We start from the raw sequence: 24,093 nt of genomic DNA, 5'->3' as shown, positions 1-24,093 counted from the left end.
ACGTGTGTGGATGGGGATGATGGTGGACCACCTGAAGTTGGTGCACTTGAGGAGGTGTCTGAGGAAAGCGCAACTGGCCAGGAGGATTATGATGACGATTATACAGTTACCACATATGTTCCCGGTAGAGGAGATGACCAGGGGGACAGTTCAGAGGAGGAGTCAGAGAGGAGTAGGAGGAGACGACTCCATGATAGAAGCAGAGGCCATGCCCCCCTCCAGGTGTTAGACCCCTTGAAACATCTTTTCCATCACTTTTGTGGCCAGCATAATTTTTTTCTATTTTTCAAAGTTCGCCTCCCCATTGAAGTCTATTGCGGTTCGCGAATTTTTCCGCGAACCGAACCTTCTGCGGAAGTTCGCGAACCCGGTTCGCAAACCGAAAATCGGAGGTTTGCAACATCTCTAACAGCCATACAAAGCCCAGTAATGATGATGTGTGTGTAGGGCACTGTTACCCTTTCCATGGGGCCATAGCTCCTCCTTTTAGGCTTTTGTTCACATCTAAAATCGAAATCGTTGACAGCAGCGATTTTCAATTTTTGTGCGTTCCCCCCCTTCTCCCGGCACTTCCGATTCCGTCGCAAAATATGGATTTATGCACTTATTACCTGTTTCCATACTTTATTACAATAGATTATACATATGTATGGTGTAGAAGAATCATATTTAGCTGATCAGAGGGGTGCCCTTTAAGAGGGGGGGGGGGGGGTCAGGCTGTTTTGGTCTCTAAAAAAACTGTTAAAGTTAGATGTACGCACAATGCTTGCAGTGTATAGCTGCACATCCCCTAATAATCCCCTCAGCCCAGATGTGTAACTACAAGCCCCAGCATGCCTTGCACTCAACCAGCTCTCCCTATAGCATAGCCGCATGCCTGCTAGAAGTTACAGAAAAGTTTCTGAACTCCATTTCCCGGCAGCCAGTACGGCAGCTGCGCGCGCATCGCTGAGCTCCAGGGCAGCAGCAGCCGCCACCGCCGCCGGGAGGGCATTCTGATCTTGCAGACCCCCTGCCAGCCACATCCTGCAGCACTCCGCCCTGGACGCTCTGCCCAGCCTGCCCGGTGCCATGATAAGGAAGGAGCTCTCCAGATCCTACCAGGAGGTAACCAGCAGCATCATCATTATCCTCTGCATCACATGATCCCTGTGCAACTTCACTGCCTCCCCAGCAACAGGTCCTCACTGATCACACAGCACAGAGGGGGAGGCAGGGACAGGGTATCATTCACCCACATCTGATATATGCCAGTGTCACAGATCATCCTGCCTGCTACATTATTCTTCTGAGGTCCAGAGGACAGATTTGTATATTTTCTATTTCAGTGATGTGCCAAATAACTGAGAAAGTTTTCCAAACAAGAACAAAGTGACACCAGTTTTAATAGGAAGGTATAGACTTATCTATGGATCAGTGGCGTAGCTAAGGAGATGTGGGTCCCGATGCAAGGTTTACAATGGGGTCCCCTAAGCACTCTATACATAATAATTTATACGACGCACCAAAAACCTGCCAACTACAGTGTCAGAGGTGTAAGAAGGGGATGGGGAACAGTTTGTTAATGATTACCACTATTCTAAGTATCCATAGAAGTGATTATTACCAGCACAGGACCAATAGAGAGCTAACACTGCAGTTGAGGGAGGGCCACTCAGGGCCCCTCTGGCCCAAAGGCCCCGATGCGGTCGCAACCTCTCCACACCCTATTGCTACGCCCCTGGTAATGGTATGGATGAATATTGAAAAGTTTGGGAAGTTCCGAATATTCTGGAGGACTAGGGAGGGTCATTATCATGTGTTCCGTAGCAGAACGCAGCTGCCGACTTCCTGGGATAAATTCCATAGAGGGAAAACTCCCATCTGTCACACTGTCACCTCCTCTGCTCGTTTATGCTAAAGTGAATTTTAGTTGTTTTTTTTTTTTTTTTTTGTGTGTTTGTTTTGTCTTTTGATGAGACAAGTAGAACGGATTCAGTTTGACTCTATATTTGTAGGAATTGATGGTGAGCCTAATTTCAAGTTGCTTTCTCTGTGGTCTTAGTGCGCCTAAATTCTGCAATAGTTTAGTGCCAACTGTAGACAGAAGAGTCACAATTTGCTGTCAGCAGATTGATGCAGGTGTGGAAAATAAGGAACAATGGCTTTTTCTGTGCTATTTGTGTGTACAGCAGCGTGTGTAATATATACAGCAGAGTAGATCTCATAAGTCTTTGTTCACATCTAAAATCGAAATCCCTGACGCCAGTGATTGTCGATTTTGTGCGCATTCTTTCCCCCGTCCTGGTGCTTTTGCAGAGCAATTTGTTTTTCCACTTCTTGACGCAAGTCAGGAAGTGAACTCTTTGACCCGGAAAAAAATAAATACAATGTATCTATTCTTAAAAGCGCAATTGCCGCATACAGCGATTTTTGAGCGTTTTGCACTTTTCCTATACCTTCCATTGAAGCAAAATTGCCCCAAAAATGGTACAGGCGGCGCTTTGGTCAGCGGAAAGCGAACGCAACACGTTGATATGCACTGTCCCATAAGGAATCCAGTGTTCTCCCCAGAATTTTTTTCCAGCCGGGTGGCATGAAATAGTAGCCGGGTGGCGTAAAAAGGTAGCTGGGCGGGGCGAGATGAAAATGCCAGGGCTGTGGAGTCGGAGTCGTGGAGTCGGGCAATTTTGGGTGCCTGGAGTCGGAGTCGGGAAAAAATGCACCGACTCCGACTCCGACTCCTAATGAATTTGTAACTGTAATTAAAATAGAAAATATGATAAAATGTTCTATTTCTCAGATAATAGTCATTAAAAATAATGTATATATACAGTAATAGCTGTGCTTAGTCCACAAAAATGAAATAAACCAATCAAAATTAGCTACTTGTGCTGCTTCAATAAAGCAGTCCCCGTATTTTTAAGGTCAGATATACATATCTGATTGTGACTGTATATATGATGTGTACACAGGAATCTCTTATATATACTAAATAACATCTATGCTGTAAGAATAAAGCCTGATGTGTAGCTGTGTTACTAATAGAGATGGTCAATGAGATGGAAAGAATTCTGCATTGATGCTGATTTATGCAAATGTACGCACTCTCTTTGCTGATGAAATCAAATAATTTGATATGTTGTTAAAATTTGGTTTGGTGACTACAAATTAAAGGGTAACTGAGACGGATGAAAAGTAAAGTTTTATACATACCTGGGGCTTCCTCCAGCCCCCTTCAGGCTAATCAGTCCCTCGCTGTCCTCCACCACCCGGATCTTCTGCTATGAGTCCTGGTAATTCAGCCAGTCAGCGCTGTCCGGCCGCATGCTGCTCCCACAGCCAGGAACATTCTGCACCTGCGCAATAGTGCTGCACAGGTGTAGTATGCTCCTAGCGGTGGAGTGTGTTCATGCGCACTACGCCAGACTGGCTCAAGTACCTGGACTCATAGCAGAAGATCCAGGTGGTGGAGGAGGACAACGAGGGACTGATTATCCTGAAGGCGGCTGGAGGAAGCCCCAGGTATGTATAAAACTTTAATTTCATCTGTCTCAGGTTTACTTTGTTACACAGTAGTACTATACTCTACATATGCACTCCCCACAGAGCTGCAGGGAATCCACTGAGAATGCTGTGCACATTGAACACAGAGGTGTTGTCTATCACCCATAAACCTGGTTCAGATTGTGCATGAAGAATGTGTAATAGAGGAAGAATCTCCTCATTCCCCTGCAGAGTACCTGCACATCATTCTTACATGTACCCACACTTACATTGCCTAGGGCCTGATAGATGTTCTTTGTTCCGGTTTGTACCTTTTACAAGTACTCTTACCAAGGACTAGTTTTAGTCTAAAGGGAATAAATATAGTAGTCTACATATCCTTCTCACTTCAGTTGTCTTGTAAAATTCCTAAGCGTTGGCAGTTAAGAGACGAATTTCATGTTACATGCTTTTAATCAACAAAATTGTAATATGCAAATTAGAGGAGTCGGAGTCGAGGAGTCGGAGTCGGTGGAATCCTAAACTGAGGAGTCGGTGGATTTTTGGACCGACTCCACAGCCCTGGAAAATGCAGGGCAACTCTGCTTACAGCATAGGAGGAGGTGAGCCGATGAGTCGGGTGGTCACCAAATCTAGCCGCGTGGAGCACCCGGCTAAAAGAGCCTGGGGAGAACACTGCAATCATTGCACAAGCGATTTTATATTTAAAAATAGTGAAAAAGCCCTCGGTGTGAACAAGCCCTAAGGGCTGGAACCCACAAGAGCGGTTTTGTGAGCATTTCTGGAGCGATTCAAAACGCTCAGCTAATGTTAATGGATGGGGCAACTTCCACTGGAGCGTTTGCGATTCCTCAAATCGCAAATGCAGGACATGCAGCATTTTGGGAGCGTTAGCACTTCAATGTAAAGTATATCAACTCTGGCTTAATCGCTCATTAAAACCTGCACGGAGCGATTTCGCTAGCGTTTTAACCTTACAACACACTGTAACAAAATTAAAATTAATTGAAAGGACCAATCGGACTTTAAAATGCTAATCGCTACACAATCGTTGGCAAATTGATACACTTTGTAAAATCGCTTCCTAAAACACTCATGAAACCGCTGACAAACTGCTCATACAAAATGCTTGCGATTAGCGATAGCGTTTTGCAGTGGGTTCCAGGCCTAAAGGTTGGAGGGATCACACTTGTATCTGCGGGAATCACAGACGATTCCCGGCAAGCCTTTTGCTGCACGATTGGGCAATTTGCAGAGCATTTTAACAAGCTTTTTTTTCTTTTTTTATTTACAGTAGCCATTGATTTCTACTGAAAACCACATGCATTGTGTGGGAAAGTTGTGCAGGCTGTATTCTTTTAAATTTTTTTTTAAAGGACTTATCTGGGGGGAAAAAATAGTTTCACTTACCTTGGACTTCTTCCAGCCGCTAGACATCTGTTAGGCCCCATGGCGCAATTCCGCTCTGAGCCAGGCCTCCACTCTCCCTTCTGGAAGATAGTGACCTGTGGCAGGGTCGGGCACCGTGATCGCACTCCTATTGCACTCTGCGATTGTGCAGTTCAGTTCTCTCTGAGACTCTATTACGAGAGGCACGCGGTGCACCGAAGGTCTGGGTCGCGATCTTCCGGAGGGGAGAATTAGCGGAATTAGCCCCAGGTGACTTAAACTTTTTTTCCCCCTAGATGTGTCTATTAACAGTATGAGGAACCACATATATGCGATTCTGCGTGCGGTTTTTTTTTGTCTGTGGCAAAATGCTGCAGCTTTGATCAAGTGTGACCTCTGCCTTAAAGGACCACTACTGCTTAAAAAGTAAGCAGTTCAAATCTGACAGAACCGACAGGTTTTGGACTAGTGCATCTCGTCATGGGGGGTTCTTAAGGTGGCCACACACCATACAATTAAAAGATCCAATTATTTCTTTGTTTTCGATCGATACATTTCAGACTAAAGGTGGCCATACATTAGAAGATTATGGGCAGATTTGAGCAAGAGACAAATTTATCTCTAATTCTGATTAGAGATAAATTTGTCTCTTGGTCGAATCTGCCCATACACTATAGGCCGATTCCCTTCCGATTTCAGCATGAAATCATCAGGGAATCGGCTGAGCCCGCCGCGTCAGCCCCCAAAAATGTATAAATGTATGTAGTGTGTGCATTTATACATTACCTGTCCTGTAGCAGCTTCCGCACGGTGTCCGTCCATCTCGCCGGGTAACATCCGCATACATGCTAGCGGCGCCTAGCGTTTCGTCGTCTCGTCGCCCGTTCGCAAATTGACCGCCGTATCGCCGCGCACCTGACCAACCAACTTCGGCCCGACCTCTTCCAGCATGCGCAGTCGACCATGCGGCCAATTTCTGTCCCGAAATTGGTCACTTTGTTGGTCGGGCATGCACTTGGTAGCACCAGTTTTCATCCAATTTGATTATAATAATCGAATTGGATGGTCGGTTGGCTGATGTATGGCTGCCTTAACTTTATCAAGAATTTTTTGGTGTGTGATTGATTGTCAATTACTTGATGTACAGTTCCAATCAATTTTCCAATCCAATTTTTTTTCTGAGTTTTTTCAATTATTTTATTCATGATTGGGGAAAAATTGAACATAGGTGTGTGGTACATTGGTCAGATTTTGAATTGTTACAATCTGTTAGAAAATTTGATTGCTATTCTTGAATCGAACAGATATTTAAAGTGAACATCCGGACTAAAAATCGACTCAGCAGCACTGAAAAGGCTTTGTGTTTCTTTAACAGTTTAACAGCATCAGAACTTTGTTTCTCTTATACAAACCTCATTTTTAGCTGCACAGAAGAAAACTGCCCGGGCTTTTTTCCCCTGATGCTGTGCAAAGCATGATGGGATTTCTGATTTTGTTGTTCTCTTTCTGCTGTTTTGGTGCAATTTTTTTTTTTTTTTTTTTACATTTTGAATTTGACATTTGAAGCCTAGTGTGTGCAGCTGGGAGGGGTAATCAGGACACAGGATAGTTGGAACTGTGTCCCCTGCTCCTTGTCACCTCCTTTCAACCAAAAAGATGGCTGCCCCCATGACAAAGATGGCATCCCCCATGAATCACAAACATTTGCCTGTTCTTTTAAAACAGGGTGGGTAAGAGATTATATTACCTATCTATTCTAATTAACATAACTAATGTAACTTGATGACAGTATGTTTGTTTAGGCCGAAGTTCCCCTTTAAAAATTTGTATGGTTTGTGTGGCCACCTTAAAGGAATACTGTAGGGGGGTCGGGGGAAAATGAGGTGAACTTACCCGGGGCTTCTAATGGTCCCCCGCAGACATCTTGTGTTGGCACAGCCACTCCCCAATGCTCCGGCCCCGCCTCCGGTTCACTTCTGGAATTTCTGACTTTAAAGTCAGAAAACCATTGCGCCTGCGTTGCCGTGTCCTTGCTCCCGCTGATGTCACCAGGAGCATACTGCACAGGCCCAGTATGGTCTGTGCCTGCCCAGTACACTCCTGGTGACATCAGCGGGAGCGAGGACATGAGCGTGCAGGCGCAGTGGTTTTCTGACTTTAACCACTTAAACCCCCGCGGTACGAATTTCTCCGTCCCTTTTTTCCCCCCTAAAAAACCAGGGACGGAGAAATCCGTACCTTCCGCGCTACCGCCGCTGTCCGCGCTCCCGCCACTCGTGCGCGCGCACCCGCCGCTCGTGCACGCCGCCGCCTGCTTGCACGGAGATCAATGAACGGGAAAATCCATTCCTGTTCGTTGATCTAAGCCCCCGCAATGATCGCGCTGCTTCTATTAGAAACAGCGCGATCATAGTGATTCTCCCAGCCTCCTACTGCTTCCTGTAAGCGTCCGGAAGGACGCTTACAGGTCGCATGTAAACAAACACACTGTGGCCATCTTGTGGCCAAATAGTAAACTACACCCTAAAAGCATTTTACATAAACAAACATTACATTTACACAATAAATTAACTCATTACCTCCCACACTCCCCAATTTTTTTATTTTTTTTTTGTACTTAAAAAAAAAAAATACAATAAAAAAACAAAACATAAATAGTTACCTTAGGGACTGAACTTTTTAAATATTTATGTCAAGAGGGTATAACACTGTTACTTTATAAACTGCGGGCTTGTAATTAGGGATGGATGCAAAACTGAAAAAAATGCACCTTTATTTCCAAATAAAATATTGTCGCCAAACATTGTGATAGGGACATAATTTAAATGGTTTTATAACCGGAACAAATGGTTAAATACATTTCATGGGTTTTAATTACAGTAGCATGCTTTATTTAAAAACTATAATGGCCGAAAACTGAAAAGTAGTAATTTTTTCCCACATTTTTTCCTATTTTCCCATTAAAACACATTTAGAATAAAATAATTCTTGGCATAATGTCCCACCTAAAGAAAGCCTAATTGGTGGCGAAAAAAACAAGATATAGTTCATTTCATTGGGATAAGTAATAATAAAGTTATAGATGAATTAATGGAAGGAGCGCAGAAAGGTGAAAATTGCTCTGGTGTTCAAGGGGTAAAACCCCTCAGTGGTGAAGTGGTTAAAGTCAGAAATTCTAGAAGTGAACTGGAGGCGGGGCCGGAGCATTGGCGAGTGGCTGCGCAGGCACAGGATGTCTGCGGGAGACCATTAGAAGCCCTGGGTAAGTTCAACTCATTTTCCCCCGACCCCCCCCCCCCCCCCCCCTACAGTATCCCTTTAAGGCCCCGTTTACACTTAATCAGTTGGTATGCATTTTTTTTCTTCTCCATAGCAGTGCATTGTGAAAAAGATTTAGTTCCATCATAGTTAATTTTCGATCACATTTTGCTCCTGCAATTTTTCATGTTTGTTCTGCAATTTTTTTGGGCGTGGCGGAATACATTGTTATTGCGATTGCACGAGTCATGCGGGAAAAAAAAGCAGAATGCTGCATGACTCGTGGAAAAACCTAAACATCAGTAGGCGGGTGCTGTTACATACAAATATACAGCAGTAATGTATTACATTCTACTATAGTATATGTTGTTGCGGTGCATTTTTAAATAAATGTTTCCAAGTTGATGCAAGTTTGGTTGCGGTTTGCATGCAGGTTGAAATTGGACCAATTAAACCAATGAAATGCAGTGGCAGCTTATGATTGGTCCAGCACACAAATTGCAACAAAATCAACTTAGAGAAAATTTGCACCTTGTTGATGGTCTCTCATTCTGAGTATTGTTGTCATAGTTGCAAAGAAGTGCAGTTTATGCTACATTCACACGTACAGCGTGGACAGCGCTTTCTAGCGTCGCGGTACTCTCCTCCGCCGGACCATGCACTGCCTCTTTTTTGTAAATTCCTAGCTGGCTATGAATTGAAATGGAAAGATGATTTTTAATAAGGCTAAGTTACAAAAAGGCTTATACAGGACCGGTTTATATTTGTGGCACGGATCATGGGGCATCGTGGTGCAGACTTTGTTTCGGGAATGCAGCAATTTGGATACCTCCAGCGCACTCCATAGACTTGCATGGCCCTTGCGGTTTTGACCTAAATTCGTCATACGTTGTATATACATACAGGCGCATGAGCAGGACCTGGGGACTAAAGCTACCCATACACTACGTTGATTTCCCGTCGATATACAGCAGATTCGATCACTGTGATTGAATCTGCTGTGAAATCGATAACGAAAATGTTGACCGATTTTTTTTTCATTCGATCTGTCCTGGCGGAAAATTTTGCTCGACCGCGGGCGTGTCGGGAGCAGCGATTGATTCGGCGACAACCGACCATAGCAGCAGCAATACATTACCCGTCCGCCGGCGCGAGTCCCCGATCCGTGATGACACTTTCTCCGGCTGGCCTGTTTCCTCTTCACTTCCTGTCCTGTGACAAGCCGAAGTTCAAACAGTAGAGCGTCCTCTACAGTTTGTACTTGCGCTCGTCACAGGACAGGACAGGAAGTGAAGAGGAGACAGGCCAGCAGGGACTAGGGACTCGCGCTGGCAGACAGGTAGTGACGTGGTGGGTTGGCGAGCTGGCGGCAGTTTCACAGGTTGTGAATCGATTTCAAGCTGAAATCGATTCAAAATCTGCGTTCAGTAATGGGCAGCCAATAGAGCCCTCTGTGATCAGATTCCATCAACCAGTATATGGCTGCCTTAAAGAGAAACTCCAGTGAAAATAATGTAATAAAAAAGTGCTTCATTTTTACAATAATTATGTATAAATAATTTAGTCAGTGTTTGCCCATTGTAAAAAAAAATGTAAATCCCTGATTTACATTCTGACATTTATTACATGGTGACATTTTAACTGTTGACAGGTGAAGTAGCTGCTGCATGCTTTTTTTGGCAGTTGGAAACCGCTGTAAACAGCTATTTCCCACAGTGCAACAAGGTTCACAGGCAGGAAACTGCCAGGAGTACCACGGTCCTCAGAGTTTCTTGTGGGAGGGGCGTCACCACAATATCAGCCATACAGCGCCCCCTGATGGTCTGTTTGTGAAAAGGAATAGATTTCTCATGTAAAAGGGGGTATCAGCTACAGATTGTGATAAAGTTCAATTCTTGGTCGGAGTTTCTCTTTAAGTTTACTGTGACAGAGTTTACTATAATGAGAGTCTACGGTGTAGCTTTTTCTACTTGGGTGGATTACACTTTAAAGACTGCACTCTGTGTCCTTCTCCCTTGGAAGTCCGGCTTATGTACCTGGATGTGTTTGTATAAGTGCACAGAATGACTAATAATTACACGATTTATCTCTCTGCCTTTCACTTTCTGCTGACCTCAGATCATGTGATCTCCTGGCGCACTGCTATTTCTCACCACCGCCACACTGTTAATCTGTCATTTATCACACCTCGGTTTGTGTTTACCTTTCTGGGGTTAATGGTTTTTCTCTTTCTCTTAGGTTCAAATAAGGACTTTTAGGTTACTTTCATACTAGAGGCTTGATTCATGAAAGATAACACGCTCAAGCAGCGCAGGTTAAACCAGGGAGCGCACGCTACTGTCAGCGTTCTTAAAGAACAAGCGACACCCATGCTAACCTAGAAATAAAAAACACATATATAAGTAGATAAATACTACTTCTACTTACATAACAGATGTATTGTGCTATCCACGTAATGATTCCTGTGAATTTTTATAAAGGAAAAGCAGAAAATCCTATTCTAGGCAGTGGCCATCTTGCCAAGCTAATGCTGACATCATATCCTCCCTGACTCTTGTTCCCCCCCCCCCCCTCCCTTCTCTTGCTCAGTGTGTATTCATTAGCTGCCCTCCTCCCAGAGTCTTCAGACACTCCCACTGAGGTGTATACTAAGAACTGCACTGTCTTTTTTTTTTTTTTTCTTAATTATTTATACATCCAATCACTGAGTCACCTCAGCCTTGCTTGTAAACACTAGTAATCAGAGGGTGTTTCTGATAAGCAGCTAGGCAGGGAAATAAATGGAAGAGGAGGAATATATTATAGATAAAAAGAAGTTCCAGCATTCAACTCTTTGGCACTGTTTGGCACTAGGGCCAGTGCTCCTAAGGTTTGTGATAACTACAAACCATAACAGCAGAAAAAGTTTTGCAAGTTTTGAATGCAGGATTAGCATCTTTATCACTCAATACACTCAGACCAGTTGCTGTTGAAATTTGATTTTTATGGTAACAATATTGCTTAAAGGGACTCCGAGCAGTAAATAAAATCAAAATTTGAACTTACCTGGGGCTTTCTCCAGTCCACCGTAGGTCGGGAGGTCCCTCGGCATCCTTCTGGCTCTTCTCGCAGGCCCTGCTCAGAAATGGCTCCCGGCGACACTGGGCCCGAGTGTCGGGGCTCCTTCTTCCGCAAAGATGACGTCAGTCGTCATCACGGCGGCCGGCGTGACAGTACGGCGCATGCACGATTAAACCACACATGCGCAGTACTGTCACGCCGGCCACTGTGATGATGCGAGGTGGCCGGCGTGATGACAACTAACGTTTACTTTGCGAAGAAGGAGCCTGACACTTGGGCCCAGTGTCGCCGGGAGCCATTTCTGAGCAGGACCTGCGAGAAGAGCCAGAAGGAAGCCGAGGGACCTCCCGACCTAAGGTGGGCTGGAGAAAGCCCCAAGTAAGTTTAGATTTTGATTTTATTTACTGCTCGGAGTGCCGTGCGATGTGATGTAGTGCGGCCGTAATACTTTACTAGCACCGCCGCTACTATGTTAATTAATGTAGTAGCAGCCACGCTAGTAACGTATCGTGGTCTCCCTACATCACATTGCGTGGCACTTGAAAGGAGCGTGCGTAGCTTAAAGAACCACTGTTGCGAAAATTTTAAAATATATGTAAAAATATACAATTAAGAAGTATGTTTCTTCCAGAGTAAAATGTTGGTGTCACTTATAGTAAGTAGTAGAAATCTGACAGAACCGACAGGTTTTGGACTAGCTAATCGCCTCGTGGGGGGGGGGTCACAGGGATTTCTTTATTTTCAAAAATGCACTTAATGAATGGCAGTTGCTCCGTCCAACTGCTAAAAAAGTGTACGGTGAGCAGGCAGGCTGGCCAGCATCTTTGTATAAATCCTTTTCAGGGAATGTCTTTGTAAAGAATAAAGGCCATGCTGAGAATCAGATTTCTACTACTTACTGTAAGTGACAGCAACATAAGACAAAAGTAATTTATAGCTCATTTTACTCAGGAAGAAACGTACTTCTTATCTGTATGTGTTTTACATTTTAAGATTTTCATGACAGTTCCTGTTTAAGAGCGTATGCTACGCTGACAGTAGTCGCACTGGACAGAAGTATGTAACTTTTTTTTTTAAAGGTTACATAAATTCGGTCTGAGAGTCCCTTCCCCTCCCCTCTCTAGCTGTGCGTGAAGGCCCATACATACGATAGATGGAGGTCGCCCTATGGGGATTGGAACTCGATCCCTCTGGTGACATCCCTGGGCTGAGCCTGTACAGACAGCCTGTAGACTAACGACGTGTTCTATTGCAATGTGGGGGGTGTAGGTTTGACGGAGTGGCGGTGCAGAAGTGGTGAGAGGGGAGAACTGCTGTATGGGTGGCGGTTAGAGGCTGCAGTACACACACCAGGTAATCGGCAGAGGCGGTCGTTATTGGCCGCCTCAGCTGGGCATTGAGCTGGTGGCTTTGGAGTGCATTTCTCTTCATATTTGGGGTGATATCCCTCTCCCATCCTCCTCTGTTGCAGGACTGATAAGGATGTTGTGGAGGAAGCTGCATGTGTCAGATAACACAGGAAGTCCATCAGATAACACAGGAAGTTCCTGGCTTCTTCCCAGCTGTTAAAGAAAAAACAAGATGAGAGAATATGAATGCTGCCATCTTTGTGTCAATCTAAAACTACCGACCTGTCATGCTGGTTACCGTATTTGTTTTCAGTAGTTTAGAGTTAGTTCTGAGTTGGGACGGTCTGTAAGATACAAAGTGGATGCTGAATAACCTCCCTAGCGGTATAAACCATCCTGACTCGTCCTAAAAAAATAGGTAGAATCGGTAAGGATGAGTCAGGCCCATCCAGTTATTCTTCCCTGAAAGCATATTCCCGTTTTTCTTCATGGCGATCTCCTCCTCTGCTTCCTCTCCCTCGGCGATCACGTCCCCCGACGTGTCACTCTGATGACGCTGCGTGCGCCTTCTTGTATTGGATCCGATACAAACATCTGTATTGGATCCAATATATAAAATTCTGAGTGTAAAAAAAAAAAAAAAAGCTACGGCCCATAGTAGCAAACATAAAAAAAAAATATGAAAAATTAAAAAACAAAGAACTGATTTTTTATTTATTTTTTTAAAATATTGTACACATGCTTGCGGACAACTTGCAAGAGTTCCGCAAAAATGCTTACAATATAAAGAAACACAATATAAAGAAATTGTACACTTGTAAAATTGCAGGGAAATTAAATGCCAGGGAGGTTTATGCAAATATTTTATGTAAATCTATGCAGCTTGAAAATGGACCAATCAAACCTCTGCTTCACTATGTTGGTCCATTTTAAAGCTGTGTAAAATATTTGCATAATTCTGCATCAACTCTGAATCATTTGCATCTGATTGATTATCCCTAGTCACTCTGCTGGAACAAGCATTATGCTGCGTACACACTGGCGACTATGGTAGTTTGAAACAGCTAATTAACGATCGTTCGGCCGACAATCGGGGAAAATACTTTACCAAACGATCATTAACACGAACGACATCGGGAAGATGGAAATATCCAACCTGACAGATCGTATCTACCGACAATCGTTACAAAACTATAGTGTGTACAGACATCGGCCGAGAACGATCGTTACAAGGGCCAATGTGCCTGCGTTGAATTCTGCCCAGCTTCAGTACTTCCTTTGTAGTGCGGAGGTAAAGATTGTTACATTGCTCATTTCAATTAAACTTTGTTTTCAAGTTAACAATCATATATTTGTATCTATTGTAACTCCATGTCAGTGGTTTTTTTTTATTTTATATAAATATGTACGCAACATTTCCTTCTGATCGTTCTTTTCTGCGAGAACGATCGTTAAAATGTGTATGATGATCGCTGCATCCCATCGTTGCATTCCTATCGTTGCCGTATCGTTCGTCTTTCAATTATCGTTCCTAGCGAACGATCGTTATCGCAAGTGTGTACGTAGCATAAGGCCCCATTCACACTTAGAAACGCAAAACGCTGGCGATTTTTGCCGGCGTTTTGCAGGAGTGATTTTTCTTTCGCAATTTCACGCGGAAAAATCACTGAACACTGCAGTGATTTTGCCGCGATCGCGTTTAGCGCTTCTATAGCATTGAAACGCGATCGCTGGGAAATCGCCTGAAAATAATGCAGGCGACGCGGTTCACGTTTTGAGCGATTTGCGTTGATTAGGGTTTCATTACACTAGCGCTTTTAAAAAGCGCTAGCGTTTGAGCGTTTTGCCGAAATTTCGGCAAAACGCTCTAGCGTGAATGGGCCTTTTTTCGGGCTCTCTGCATTACTCTGTAGACTCATGTCCATCTCTCTCTGCTGTCCTGCCCTGGGATGGGTGCATTGGGCTGGGCAGCATGGTGGGGCACTATCTGCACTGAGTTTGTATGTTCTCCCTGTGTTACAGTGACCAGATTTTTCTTGGCTCAACCTGTGATGGAGGGGGTGCTAGTGCGGCGTGCGAAGTGTTCCAACTTCCCACAATGATGTGAAATGGGAGATTTGCATCATGGATGTCAGTCCATGACATGACTATGTACTCTGTCAAGTGCTGCAGAAGATGCAAGTGCTACATAAATATGGCGGGACATAAGACTTTGACTATGGCCGGGATTAGATTGTGAGCTCTGCCAAGGACATGACTACATTCTCTGTAAACTGCTGCCTTAGATGTCAGTGCTACATAAATGCATAATAATATCGTAGGACATAGACTATGACTATGGTGGGATTAGATTGTCTGCGAAATCTGGAGAAACTGCTGATGCTACATTATTAGCATACCATTTAATAATCATGAGCCCCCAAAATGCCAAATGCTGCAACAATAACCCCAAAGTTTCAAATTCAGTCTCATCAAATAATAATTGCAGCAACCGTTTCCTCCGACAAATGAAATGCAACTACCTTTACCTCTGACACATGAAATGCAGCAGAAAACTCCGACTCCGCAAATGAGGCAAACATTTCCTCATGCGGCCACAGAGTCCCATGGCTGGGACACCCAGGAGCCAAAAACGGGACATAACCTGGGACACATTGCAGCCTGGGACAGGGGGCCCTGAACCTGGGACGTGTCCCAGGTAAAACGGGACATCTGTTCAGGGTACCCTGTGTCTATGTACATTTCCCCTGGGCATGGAAACAGATGTGGTGAGGGAATCTTTTATTGACAGTAATCATATCAAGTTTTCCTTTGCAGCTGAATGAAGAGGCGGAGCTACCTCAAGATGATGTGGAGATCCTGGATGATGTGAATGACATGGAAGAGGAAGAGGAGGAGCTGCAGGATGACCTCACCTCCTCTACAGCACCAGGTGAGCATGCGTTACAAAGCTTAGCCTACCCCCTCTCCCCCCCCCCCCCCCCCCCCCGCGCACGGCCGGGCAGATAAAAAAAAAAAAAAGACACCCAACTCCTTGCAACCAACACATCTCCCACCTGCACAGTACATTACACACCACGTGCAAGTGATTGACAAAGGCGCTCGCGCAGGCTCAGTAGAGGACGATCTTTGCGAGGTCTGCCTCTGCACTGCCGGTTACCACAGCCAGCGGCTTAGAGCTGAGCTGCTGCAAGAGATATGGCGGCTGCAAAGGGCTGGAGGAAGCCCCAGGCAAGTAAATTTATTTTTAATCTGCCAGGATATTTCCTTTAAGGAAATGGTCAATCAGCATGAGATGCGATTTTAACTGGTTTAGGTACAATCACAAGTTGTATTCTTTAATGCTGTGGATCAATGAAATAAGATCTTTTCCTTCAATTTGATCTTATCGAAAATAAGATCGTTCACTAAAAATCACAGCGTTAATGGGCAACTTTCCTGAATTTTCTTCCAGAGTCAGATAGGAGCAGCCCCCCGGTGCGTTTCAGCCGGACCTGTCTGAAGAACTTCTTCTCGGTGCTGCTTATCCTCATCTATCTGCTGCTGATGGGCGTGGCCGTGTTTCTGGTCTACCAGACGATAACGGACTTCCGGGAGAAGCTGAAGCATCCGGTCATGTCCGTCTCGTACAAGGAGGTGGATGTGTATGAGGCTCCTGGTGAGTGGAGAGCTTCTATGATACGTGGGTAGAGTTCTTTCTTAGGATGACGGGAGGTGGAAGAGAGAATAACAACAACCCAGTCATTCAGCACTTGTAGTTCTCTCTTCTACCTTTTGGAGGTCCCTTTAGAGGAAGAATTACAAGTGCTGAATGATTGGCTAAAAATAATGCTTGGTTCCCACTTGTGCAGAAAACGGACCTGTTCGGTACGTTTTCGCATATCTACTTAATGGGATCTTGAACTTAACTAAAATTGGCTGCTTTTACTTACATGGGGCTTCTTCCAGCCCCCCATAGTTTGTGGGGTTCCTCTGAGCCCCTCGGTTCTCCCGATGGCAGCCATGTTACAACTGCGACCTGAATGAAAGTCGCGGCGAGTGCTCATGCGCTCCCGTGAGAACCGCACATGGGCAGAAAGCTCCCATTGCCAGAAGCACGATCAAGACTGGAGTGATGGGTGTAACATGGCCGCCAGCGGGAAAATCAAGGGGGTTCAGAGGACGCCCCGTACCCCCAGGAACTATGGGGGGCTGTAAAAAGCTACAAATAGTAATCCTGGTGCACTAGTCTTCAATCATAGGAACTCCAGTGAAAATAATGTAATAAAAAATGCTTCATTTTTACAATAATTATGTATAAATGATTTAGTCAGTGTTTGCTCATTGTAAAATATTTTAAATCCCTGATTTATATTCTGACATTTATTACATGGTGACATTTTTACTGCTGGCAAGTGATGTAGCTGCTGCTTGCTGTTTTGGCAGTTGGAAACAGCTGTAAACAGCTATTGCCCACAATGCAACAAGGTTCACAGACAGGAAACTGCCAGAAGTACATACAGAAGTACAAACTGCCAGAAGTACATACAGATCTTCTTGTGGGAGGGGTTTCACCACAATATCAGTCATACAGCGCCCCCTGATGGTCTGTTTGTGAAAAGGAATAGATTTCTCATGTAAAAGGGGGTATCAGCTACTGATTGGGATAAAGTTCAATTCTTGGTCGGAGTTTTTCTTTAACTCCCCTTGGGAGGAGAACATTAAATAGCTAAATACTTCTCAAACAATTGAACTTTCAAGTTCTCAATCTGCATAACAAATTTTATTGTATCAAAAATTACACATAGTTCCCATAAACCCCCCCCCCCCCAATCCCCCCTTAAAAAAGCCTGCCTAGAACTTGGAGCGCTCCTCACATACACACACCAACCATACATGAAGCGCGGTCTCTGGACAGATCTTGCTGTTCAAAAAGCGTGGCACAAATGGGAAGTTCTCCTATATTAATGCAAAAATAGGGCAAATAGGATCAATGATTCCAATTATCATCTCTCGACCTGTTTTGAATGGTAACCTGCAGCAATCGTAGTATCTTCTACCAATCTCGACTACTCAGTCCAATCTATTGGTTGTTGTATAATTACCCCTTAGGACATTATCCTTCCATTTAGTATATTGATATCACAAGTTGCAGCTTGGACATATTGGAAATGCTCTCCTTGTTTTGCTCACCAACTTTTATGCATTCAAGAGTGTTCCTTTAAGTTTTTTTTATCCACGCTGCACCGCAGCACTCACCCCGTCTTCTATCCCCTTATGTTATCGTCACTTTCTAGGGCTTGTGGCTGCGTCCCGCTGCTCACGCTGCCCTGACTCTGCGACTCCCGGGGTTCCGACGACGAGGTGTCTTTTCCTTTTCTGGCCGGCCAGATTCTACGCTCCAGTAGTTCGGTGGGTGACGCCAGGTTACACGCTCTCGCTCTGTCGGCAACAGAATAGGGCGTATCACCCGGCATCAATGACACCCGGCGTATGAGACGACCCCTTAATTTTCGGAAGATTTTCAAGAGTTAAAAAGTAGTCTTATATGCCAGAATATACATTTATATAGGGCCATCGTATTATGTGGCACTGCTCAGCATTGCTTGTTATCTAGTGAAAGACAAAAGTCTTCCAGGGTGCTGAACATGTTTAGCTCTGCTGAAAAAGAAAATCTTTGCCACTAGGTAAACCGTTTACTATATAAACATGCCCTCTTTCAGTACCACTGCCCATTCTCATTCCACATATGTATTGTAAATACTGCATGTTAATTTACCCTTTACAGCTTATTTTAGCTCAGTGTTTTGCTGACTTTTGTAATTGCACCGAACTCCAGTGAATTCATATGCATGGCAGGGTGATGCAGCTATGTCAATGGCAACCTGAAATTCTGACAGGCAGAGGTCGCTGGTAAAAGGGGATTAGGGGGACCTGCACTCTTGCAACCTTGATCCGTACATGTTACCAGGCAGTGTGACTTGTGGGGGGAGGGGCTAATGAGGGACAGCTCTACATGGATGTACAGATATTTACATTGTAGTGGCAGTGACTGGGATGGGAGCAGTCACGTGGGGATTGGGTGAGGGCCAGGTGTCCCATCAGTCAGGAGAAGACCAACATGAAAACAGGGCTACTCGAGGACTGAAGTTCGACATGTGTAAAATCTTGGCTGTGCCTCTTATTGCTGCAGAGATGACTGTCTGTCCAGGAGCTCTGTCCCCTCTCGGTCTACTCCTGAGTGGTGGAAATCTGGCCTTCACCCACTCATCTCCTGACTGCTTCCAAACAGTCTCTTTGCTGGTGGAACAGAATAGCAGTTCAGGCTTTTCTCCAGCGTGTCACACAGAAGTGGGGGACATGCTGGGAGGAGCCACGCATTGCCCGTACACAAATAGGAGGGGTGGGGGGGGGGCTTTGTCCGTTTAAAACAGGGGTCCCCAAACTTTTTCCATCAAGGGCCGGGTCAACATACTTCAAATAATGGGGGGCCGGAGTATACATGATATGATGTAGAAAACATTACATTGAACGAAGGTAGTGTTAACTATTACCTGTTTACACGTGAAGCCCTTTTGTTTCCCATTTAACCAAAGCAGATATTATGCCCCCAATACAGCATGTACAGATAGTAAAAAAAAAAAAAAACAACTTTTTTTTGCCAGACAGTGAAGCATACGCTGACAGTGAAGCGTACCTGTCATCCAATTGGACAGCAGTATCACCTGATGTATAATTTGATTGGAAGCCAATGAATGACTGCTCGCTGGCTTCCCTGTGGATTGATGGTACCAGCACTGCTATTCTATCTGCAAGACACTAATATTTAAAGATGCAGTTGACCACATCTATAAGTAATACATTTTGAGAGTGGAGGGCCGGTGAAAAAGCCTCGGGGCCGCATTCGACCCGCGGGCCTTAGTTTGAGGACCACTGGTTTAGAATGTGAGGCGGATGGAGCCACTATAAAGGAGAGTTAGAGACTACCCAGCAAGCTCATGGTGAACCAGAACTGCTAGCAGTGTGCAAGGGGCTACAAAGGACCAAAAAGCCCTCTTACTAAAATGTTATGCAAAACAAAAGTTTTAAGAAGGCAAACTTTTTTTGTTTTGTATAAAGGAGAGTGTGATTCTGGGGTTATGTGTAATGTAACCTTCTTGAACTGAGAACACGTGAATAATTGATGCGCTGATTCTGTTGGAGATATCGCTGTCTGCAGTGTCAGTTTCACTTCTGTAAAGTAAGATAAGTTACGGCACAACAGCTCTTTACACTTGACAAACGTTCTGTTGCTCTGCACACAAGGTCGCTTTGTCCTTTATGGAGGCAGTTATGCTGACATTGGAACTTCAAGGAAACAGACAATTCCACCACAATGTGCTGTTATTATAAAAACAAACAAAACTGAAGGGAGCTAAAAATTAAAAAAGTTAGCAATAAATCTCAGAAGCAGAAAAGGATTAAGATGAAATGGGGGCCCTAGGGTAAATGGCAGGTTTTTTCCAACTGCTGATGGTCACCTGCCCTACCTACATCTCGGAGCTTGTTCACAGGTATACACCAGGTCTCCCCCTCCGATCCTCCAACGACCACGCATCTCCCACTCCCATGCCCGCCTGCAGGATTTCTCAAGAGCCGCCCTCACCCTCTGGAAAGCCCTTCCACCACCCGTCAGACTTGCTCCCTCTTTCAGCACATTTAAGCAAGCCCTCAAAACCCACCTCTTTATGATGGCCTACCCACCTCCTAGCACACAGTAAAGCTGGCCATACACTGGCCCGATTTCCCAGAGAAGATGCCCGCCGGGAGCCGATGTGGAGAAGATGCCCGGGACCAGGCTTCAGGTAATGTATGCGGGGGCCCGGGGGGCGACAGCGGCAGCTCAGCAGATTGTGATCGGTTTCAGGCTGAAATCGATTCACAATCTGTTTGCAGTAAAGGCAGCCATACGATCCCTCTCTGATCAGATTCGATCAGAGAGGGATTTATCTGTTGGTCGAATCTGATGGCAAATCGACCAGTGTATGGCCACCTTAACTCTCTACTGAATATTTCACAGCCCCACCTAGTGTTTCCACCCCTCCCTTTAGATTGTAAGCCTCTGGCAGGGTCCTCCACTCCCTAGTGTAATTTACAGGATCATGTGCTCCTGTCCTATGACATCCTGTACTTGTATTACTGGGCCTACCTAACCAGCCCATATTGCATGATCATGCATTTTGTACAATTTGCATGTATAACTTTGTTCTATGTGTATAACCCTATGTATGTCATCCTTGTATCATTGTATATATTTATTGTCCAGCGCTGCGTAATAAGTTGGCGCTTTATAAATACAATAAATGATAATAATAATAAACTGAGGAATCGAAGTCGGATGATTTTTGTACCAACTCCACAGCCCTGAGGACAGGTAAGTTTGTTCCACTATGAGTAATCTGCAGGAGCCCCAGGGGGCCCCTACTCACTTTTGGAGCAGACCTGGGCGTCCGTCAACCAGCTCTGGGGCCCCAGGACCCAACCTAATACTATCTGGGGGAGAAATGTATGGGCCACCTATTGCTTCTATCTTGGAGTGGGGAAGGATAGGTTTGCTTTGGCAGCTAATACTGCAATACATGTGGGTGGGCGGTGCGCGGGTAAGGGGGGGTCCCATGTCAATTTTGCCCAGGGCCCCATTTTGGTTTAAACCGATTTTGGGTTTGCTTTAATACCAAGCATCCTTGAATCTGCTTATTCCTTACCAGATTTCTAAAGAACCCACCTTGCACTGTGTCTTACTCGTTGGCTTTTCCATGCATTAGTTGCAAACTTGCGCAGAGGTAAACCGCCTGACCTGACAGTCGACATGACGAGCAGAGCAGAGCTCACTAACTCTTCTCCTTTAGTTTTGTGTCAGAAAGGGGTAAATACAGGATCCGTGAATAACCTTGGATACAGGAATGCTGCGCACTGTTAGGACCTGAGCCCACTAACGAAGTTGTGCGCAGTTGAGTCCACTTTTCAGCAACATATCAATGTTACAGATGCTGAAAAGCGGACACAACTGCGTTAGTGGGCTTAGGCCCTTAATCAGCTACTGGCGGGTTCCTCTGTCTCCTGATCCTGTCTGCTGTTTGATTAGCTGCTGAATAGAACCCGATTGGCTGCTGCATAGAACCGCTGACCACTAGTGAAAAATTCTCAAAAAGAACAAATTATCTTCACCAAGGAGCCAGAAGTTGGGGGTTATCAAATCACTACAAAAAAAAACCCTGAAATTCTGGATTAGCTGGTAGAAGATGTGATTTTCTCATCTCAATTTGTACTTTCTGGATGGAGTTAATTAGCATATACGTCACTGTCACACATCTAAATTGGAGGAAATCTGGGGATGCAATGGTGGGGGCACCATGACTGGCAAGATTGGTAAAATTGACAGGGTGGGTCTAAATTGGGGGTACAAAAAGTAGGCAAGTTGAAGGAATGTGTGTTGCTAGTTTCAAGCTGAGTACAATTTTTGTATCCAGTCTGCAGAAAAGCAAAAATTATTTGCATCTCAGTGACTATTCCAAGTGATCATTACTGCTGGACCTCTCGCTGTTATGTGCACCTTTATGAAGCTGTTCTCAGTTGTCTAGCACCTGTGGTAGGTTTTCAACGCATGGTGCACTTACCTCAGGTGGCACTTTAGTAGGTAAGTGCCACCTGAGGTGCTAGACCTACCACAGGTGCTAGACAACTGAGAACAGCTTCATAAAGGTTCAAATGTACCATTAGTAGGCCTCGGGGGGTACTTGAGCTTGTCGTAATCAATCAAATATGGTAAGTTTTGAAAACACTCCCCCCCCCCCCCCCCCCCCAAAATGATAAATGGTATGTAAATAAACCTGAATATTAATAGTTGATTAATAGCGGCAAGAAGGGTCTGAAAAGCATTTGTTCACCATTGTGGAGTACACCTAACAAATATATTTGCATTGAGGAGTAGATAAGATGATGGTGCCAGCAATAGGGGATTTTGTACTTGGCCAATGAATTCATTAAATGTAATCTGAAGTGAAAATAAACTTATGATATAATGAATTGTATGTGTAGTACAGCTAAAGTGGCCCATACACTTACCGATTTTTCCAGCCGATATACAGCCGATTCGATCACTGTGATCGAATCTGTTGTAAAATCGTCGTGCAAACGCTGACCGAACGATCGATTTCGTCCGAAATCGATCGGTCCCGACGATTCCCGTCGTTCTGTCCGTGCAGAACATATCCCACGATCGCCGGCGGGTCGGGAGTGCATTGATAGCGGCGTTCGAATGCCCGACGACCGACGCAATACATTTCCTGCTCCGCCGGCGCGAGTCCCCGCTATCTCCGCTGTCTCTTCTCCGCTGGGTTCCGGCTGGCTACTTCCTGTCCCGCCAAGAAGTTTAAACAGTAGAGCGCCCTCTACTGTTTAAACTTACCCGGAGAGGAAGTACAGTAAAGCTGCAGCCCTGGAGCCTAGAGTGGAGAAGAAGACAGTGGAGACTGAGGGACTCGCGCTGGCCGGATCAGGTAATGTATGCGGGGGGGGGGGGGGGGGGGAGGGGCGACAGCGGCAGCTCCACAGATTGTGATTTCACAATCTGTTTGCAGTAAAGGCAGCCATACGATCCCTCTCTGATCAGATTCGATCAGAGAGGGATCTATCTGTTGGTCGATCTGATGGCAAATCGACCAGTGTATGGCCACTTTAAGAAATAGAACATTAGTAGCACAGATATGAGTTTCATATTGTTTCCAGTACAGGAAGAGTTAAGAAACTTCACTTGTTATCTATGCAAAAGAACTTCTCTGAGCTCTCTGACTAATTTAGTCAGAGAGCAAAGCTTTTTTCTGAAACACTTATCTTATCCGGTCTCTTACTGTTTCTTGTTTGTTAGGGCCCGTTTCCACTAGCGCAATTCACTTGCATTTTCTGCATGCAGATCCGCATAACCAATACAAGTAAATGGGCCTGTTTCCACTTGTCAGGACAACTGAGCGCTTTGCTGTGCAGGAAAAATCTGCAGAGCAGAGCCATCAGAATTCGCACACCGCACACATCGCTTGCGATTCACATGTAATGTATTTAGTAGGAATTTGCATTGCATTTTCGCTATGCAAATTTTCCATGCGAATTCGCATACATTTTTGTGGAAGTCCAATGTAAAAGCACACAGACACTGACATGGTTAAAATTGCATACTTACAAAAATACACGAAAACGCATGCGAATTCGCATGAAAATTTGCATACAAACTCATACGAATTTGCATCCGCATGCAAATTCTTTTATGCGATTTCCGCAAAGAAATCGCACCGCACTAGTGGAAACGGGCCCTTAAAGGGAACCTAAACTAAGTAAAATTATTTAAAATAAACACACGAGGTAACTTCAAATGAACATTACATAGTTACCTTGCCATCAGTTCCTCTCAGAAGCTCACCATTTTCTTCTGACAATGATCCCTTCAAGATGTGACAACATTTTGTCAGACCTGAAATATAGCAGTTGCTGTCCAGTTATATAGCAGTTGCTGTTAGTTATATATCCGTTGCTGTCAGTT

General features: G+C 44.7%; 1 protein-coding gene across 1 annotated transcript in view; it reads left to right on the top strand.

Annotated features, from left to right (window-relative positions):
- Positions 1-953: 953 nt before the first annotated feature.
- PACC1 (proton activated chloride channel 1) overlaps positions 954-24,093 on the top strand; it is a 50,121-nt gene continuing 26,981 nt past the window's right edge. The window contains exons 1-3 of the mRNA XM_068232938.1: positions 954-1,107; positions 15,360-15,474; positions 15,997-16,200. Of these exons, the coding sequence (XP_068089039.1) occupies positions 1,072-1,107; positions 15,360-15,474; positions 15,997-16,200 (355 nt within the window). The 5' untranslated portion in view covers positions 954-1,071. The remainder of the gene's footprint in view (positions 1,108-15,359; positions 15,475-15,996; positions 16,201-24,093) is intronic.

The sequence above is a fragment of the Hyperolius riggenbachi genome, chromosome 4 (assembly GCF_040937935.1).
Source record: "Hyperolius riggenbachi isolate aHypRig1 chromosome 4, aHypRig1.pri, whole genome shotgun sequence".
NCBI lineage: Eukaryota > Metazoa > Chordata > Amphibia > Anura > Hyperoliidae > Hyperolius > Hyperolius riggenbachi.
The sequence above is the reverse complement of the archived record's forward strand: the minus strand, read 5'-3'. Positions and strand labels throughout refer to the sequence as shown.